Source organism: Megalops cyprinoides, chromosome 3 (assembly GCF_013368585.1).
Source record: "Megalops cyprinoides isolate fMegCyp1 chromosome 3, fMegCyp1.pri, whole genome shotgun sequence".
NCBI classification, from domain to species: domain Eukaryota; kingdom Metazoa; phylum Chordata; class Actinopteri; order Elopiformes; family Megalopidae; genus Megalops; species Megalops cyprinoides.
In genome coordinates, this window is record NC_050585.1 from 25,696,953 (window position 1) to 25,702,952 (window position 6,000).

Genomic DNA, 6,000 nt, shown 5'->3' on the forward strand with positions numbered 1-6,000 from the left:
ATCAATGCCATTAACATTTCAATCAGGTGTTTTAATGCTTTTACAGGAAAAAAAACCCACATAAACTGTTGAAATGTTGAAAGAAGAGATATATTTATCAAACTTTTGATGTTAACTGTGTTGTTCTTTTCACAACAAAAATACACTTAATGGTTTCATATATGAAGGTGGCTTATCAAAGGTCTACAGTGGAAAATTTGTTTTAAAGGAATTAAAACAGCATGACTTTTCCATTCATTCCATATCTTATGAATCTCAGTTTACATACCTTATCAATCTCAGTATACACCTGCATGCTGGTCTTTGCATGAACAAAACTACTCTTCTATTCCTTTGGTTAATATTAACCTCAGAGCTCTGAAAATGGGTTAATGGGTCTTCCTCGCAGTTATTCCTCATTAAATAAGATTTTCTTACAAAACATTTACTGGATGACCCTTTTATGAAAAAAAAAAAAAAAAATCTGTTTCATAAACGCAGAGACTCATAAAAATGTCACCCTTTGCACAATTTATGTCCAACCGCATGCAGCGCAGTGCCTCATCCCTTTCCCACGTAATCAAATTAGAGGAGAAGCCGGTTTTCATGTGTGTGCTGCTGCCGTATCCAGGCAACTGCTCTCTGAGAGTCAGCCGGCTCGCCCGTGTGACATTCTCCCGCAGTGGCCCTTATGCAATCCCTCCTACATCACAGTTATTATGCAGAGTCATTCACCCGCCTGGCTCACTCGTAGACGCTCCTGAGGTTGACTTTGAATGGCACACCTCACCAAATTAATCAGTGTTCATGCATTCCCTCTCATAATGGAGTGCCACTGGCATGTGTTGTACATATATATATATATATATATATAACATGTGACAGCATCAGTCGATAGTGTGTTTTGTGCTGCATGCTACCGTTCCACAGTTGAAAAATCCATGCATTTGATGTTTGCGAGGAATGTACTTGAAATTTTACCAATTAAATACTTCATGCCATATTACTTCTACTAACCTCCTTTAAAGATGAAATTATGAAACCTTCTTGCAAAGTACTCAGTTTTTAATACTTTTCCGAATATTTGCATGGTGTTTTGCCACTGTAAATGCTTCTGGCTTTTGATTGCAGAAATGCTTAATATTGCATGAAATAAATCATTTCTTGCTTGAAGACACATTGATATTGCAGTTATGATGGTGAGCTCAAATGTCTGCCATTTGTATGCCTTTCATATTCAATTTTTGAGTTCCACTTATTTATGAGCAAATACAATGGACATTGCAGTGCAGTGACCATTTCCATTATAATGAATCAAACAGCAGAACCCCTTGCATGGCAGAGCTGTCAGCAGCTCACTGTGTGTGTGACAGCTTACGTGAAAGTGGCAGGAGGAAGATGCACTGCCAAGAATACCAATTGAGTTCTCCAGTCTGAAGCACTGAAACTACACACCAAATACCTGTTTATAAGTAGAAGTTTATATCTGTGCTGGTGATGAATCTGAAGTTTTATTGTTATTTACTTGGGTAGAGTATTGATATATTGGCATGGGATACATACAAAAGGGCCTACTACAGCAGCAAATATTTTTAATGCTACATTAATGATGATAATGCTACATTATGATTAATTGTGATCACCATACTATTAATGTTATATTAATACAATATATTGTGTTCTACAAACATACTGGATTGATACAGAGGGGCCAGATACCATGGATTGAGACAGAGGGGACAGCCATAAACAGATATATTCTTGATATGATTTTAAGACAATCTATCATTAACGTTGTATTAATATTAAATATTATCTCCGTAATACAGTAAGTTCATATCATTTTTGGTTAGTCATGGACGATCCTTATATGACAGTTTCCCCCAGTTTTGTAAATTATATTGAATTCATAGAATATAAAAGAATTGGAAAGCTACATGTTCAAATGTATAGCACAGATGCAAAAGGTTACTGCAAAGTGTTGCCTTATAAACCAATATAAGTTTCACATACAATAATTTAAAAAAGTTTATCAATCACCTTAAAGTGGTTAGACAGATAAATATTAAATTGATGAAACCAATGCCTCACCTGAGGAGCATCATAGTATACAAATTAACAGTGCTTAATTATGCTTTTTTGGTTATCCTTACATTCCACAGAGCACTCTGTCTACATGGTACCTAAAGTTATCCCAGTTTTTTTCTACCACTGGCATTTCTCACCCATGTATCAAATGAGAGAATATTCTATACATACTGTAGCAGTACAGTGCATTTGTAGTATAGTTACTGTCAGTTCAGGAAATACTACATCAATGTCCATAGCTATATTATTAGGATTAAGCATCTTTATTTAGACAATTCTGAAAATATTGAATTGATATGCAATGCTTTGTTTCATCTTAAGTAACTTTCTTCACACAGAGGCAAGTACATTAAAGTATTAAACTACAAGAAATGTAAAACTGACTAACTATTATCAGAAGGAATTAGAGAATTGCATTTTATTAAATTTCCAACAGAGAATGAAACAATGAAACTCATAACATGGATTTTCAGAAACCAATTTCATTGCCAACCACCTATTCAGAGTTAAAACTGTAACAATTTTATGGAGTGTATCAAATGCACCCTTGATCTTGACATCCACAACTGGTATGCAATAGCCACACCTGGGATGCAATGCTTGTTAAATAAACACAACTGTGTTTCTCTTTGTTTAAGATTTCCCTGGCTTGGTTCTTGCAGTCTACAGTAAATTGCACATTTTCTGATTTGTTTCAGAAACCTTTTCTTGCTGATGAGCACAGAGTGGACTATGTGCAGGTGGATGAAAAGAAGACTCAGGCCTTGCAGAACACTAAAATGGAATGGAAGGATGTCCGTCAATCCAAAGTGTAGAGCATGCTGGGAAACACAGAAGGGAAAAAATATCACTGGACCACACAGCCCACTAAAAATAACCAGCATGAGGCTGTATTTCGGAAATTTTTAAGAGCGATAAACCATTCACTGTTTTAGGTGCCACTCTTCGATTTTTCTCACAATATTACTATGGTACAACAACAAAACAACTTCCCTAAAGTCAGAGATATGCAGAGATAATTGCACTAAAAATACAAAGCATTTGAATATTTAAGTTGCATTCAGTATTGTATTACAGGAGAACATATGCCACAGGTGATTTTAATGACATGATCAATAAGTTGTGTTTTCAACTCATTGCACTTTGAAATGCATTGGCCATATATTTTAATGAGATATTGAAGCCAATGTTAGCTAATTGTTTTTGGGGTATAAAAAGTCACATTACAATTTCATATCAAAGAAATAAGAAACACAGAGAAAATTCTAGGATGCCATATATGTTACATTGGTGATTCACTTCATAGTGTAGTTTAATTCAGTTATTTTAGTATCCAATTTCTTCCTAAAACAGGGATGATTTAGGATAGTAAATGTGTGGGAAACCCTGTGAAGGGCATTTTGGAAGAGAACAGTGCACAAGAATCTGGGAACTGGCGTCAGCCACTTCCATATCCAGCATTATTGGAAGTCTCTCAACACAGATCTGCTTTAGCTCAGTATAATCCACCCCCATTATACCTCTGTGGGCAAGGAGCTGCCAGAAATTAAAAGATTAGATTAATGTACTTAACTGTGGAGAAACAGTTGGTTTTAGATCCTTCCATCCACAGGGAGAAATAACATTTTCCCTGTCAAAATGGCCATTTCTATTCAGTGTGATTAGTTATCACCAACAAAATGTTTGGCAACATTTGCTTCGAGGGTTGCAGTGGCATTTTATATTAATATACCTGTGCTGTACTGTTTAAATAGAGATGTGTATTTCCCACGATTTCCTCACTGAATAACAAACATCTGAGACACAGAGATAATGCTTCCTAAAATGACCTCCTTCAGGGGAATAAAGATCTAACTAAATCCAGACAGCCACTGGTCTAATAACAATCAATAGCTCAGGCCACAACAAGCAGAAAGCAAACTATCATTATGTACTTATAGGCATAGCAAATCTGTATCTTGCACAATATTTAGATAACTAGCAATGGACTCTCTGAAGGGACAGTTCATCCAGTTTGCTGCATTAAATTTTTCCAGATGACTGTTTAGACCATTTTTTTTTTGTTCTTCACTGGCCACATTCAATGTGACAGCTCTATGCTATAGCACACCTTGTGAGGAACCTGCAAAAACTCAGTTTTTATCATATTTGTAAGAATGCATAAAATATTTCAATGGGAGGACATATTCAATTGTAGTAACACAGAATGATGATGATGATGATGATTATTATTATTATTATTATTAGATAAAATGTCTTTGCCACTGCAAGCACTATTTTGTAAAACAATAGCAGTATAATTTTTTATTTATTGACTTTACTATACACATCCTGTGTAAATCAGTGAGATTTTTAATTTATTTAACAGGAAATGTTTTGTTCAAATGGTTATAATAGGACTATTACATGTAGTCCTTACACCATACTGTGGAACCACTACTGTAGCCTTCATTTTTGTCCATTATACATGATATGTAACGTCACACTTTAAGCATAGTCGAGCCCATTATTAGTGTCAGCACAAGTCCTTAATGGAGAAGCACACAAGTCTTCTCTAGTTTAGCCTTGGGGGCAGGTTTATCATGTTTGAAGGGTATTTGATACTTACAAAACTGCCACTGAATATGGAGAACAATTTATTTATTTCATAAATATGTGCAGTGATACATGCAATAAATATCAGAGAGGTGGGAATAAAAAAGTCTGAATTTACTATTTTAAATAGATGAACAACTACAACTGTGTGATAAAGGTAGGAGATGCTGGACTAACACATGTGCCATTGCTAAAAACATCTGTTCGATATATTGAAGAAAACATATTATGCATAAACATTTCTCTCCACTTTGTTTTTGTTACTTCTATTCTGCACCCTGACTTTTACGTGAGCTACATGCAAAATGTAGTTTCTAAACATCTACTTATTAATTAATTATGTGCATATAAAACGAATGAGGCAATTTATGTTGTTCAAATGTGAAGAAAACTAAGTCTTGCTTTTATAAATGATCTTTTAATGATTAGTTACCACATCCAGGAAGCCATTGAAGACTGCAGTGTTTAAAGGTCTTTTTTTTTTGTCATGAAGCAAAGGGTGATGGTTGTAACCACACAGAAACATCTTGTGTATGCAAGCTTTGCTTTCCCATCTGTATGTAACACAGTATTATTTTTGGAGTATTCAAACTGGATAATTGAACTTTGCTTGACTTACATACTGCATTTTTGAAAATATCCTTGAAGGTCAGGAGCTAGCACATGATATCAACCAAAACCTTTAGGGGTATTTAGCTTTACTGACTCATCCTTAACTGTGACCAACAAATTCAAGTAAGCATTATTTCACTGTCACTCACTGTATTAGACATTATGGGTTCAGTGGTTACAGAGATGAGCATTATGCAAAGCATAATGATAAATACACTGTGCCTACTATTTCTAACTGATTAGCCCTAGCATTTGTAAATGCATGCTATTTGATGTCCTTTATTTATGTTTCATAATTGAAACTCCCTGCTAAGGCACACTTGCCAGCAAGGGTCAGTGTTGCTTATAGAAATTGTGTTTATGTTTATTTTTCACTTCACTGTGGATTGCTAGGCATAACGAATACATACCATCCCTCTCATGTGTCCCAGCTATCTATAATGTGAAGGCATCTCTCAGTGATACCATTTCAGTTTGTGTAAACTTGCATTAAACACACCTAAATCAATGCACTGTGCTGATCAAGCACTGTATCATATTTGTCATTAATTTACAGAAGTTAATTTTTTGTGCAATGTTGAGCAATTTATCCTGAGCATTACAGATGGCTGATAAGATTGTGATCACCTCAGGACTTTGTTTTTGTTTAAATCATTATATAATAATAAAAGTATCTGATAAACTGTGTACATTATTTTTTTTTCCATATTTTAGCCTACAGACAAT

The 6,000-nt window shown here is 34.9% G+C and overlaps 1 protein-coding gene across 1 annotated transcript in view; it reads left to right on the top strand.

Annotated features, from left to right (window-relative positions):
• The window catches only part of gab3 (GRB2 associated binding protein 3), a 37,186-nt gene extending 34,035 nt beyond the window's left edge, over window positions 1–3,151 (top strand). The window contains 1 exon segment of the mRNA XM_036525317.1: window positions 2,766–3,151. Within this exon segment, the coding sequence (XP_036381210.1) occupies window positions 2,766–2,882 (117 nt within the window). The 3' untranslated portion in view covers window positions 2,883–3,151.
• The last annotated feature ends 2,849 nt before the right edge of the window (window positions 3,152–6,000 follow it).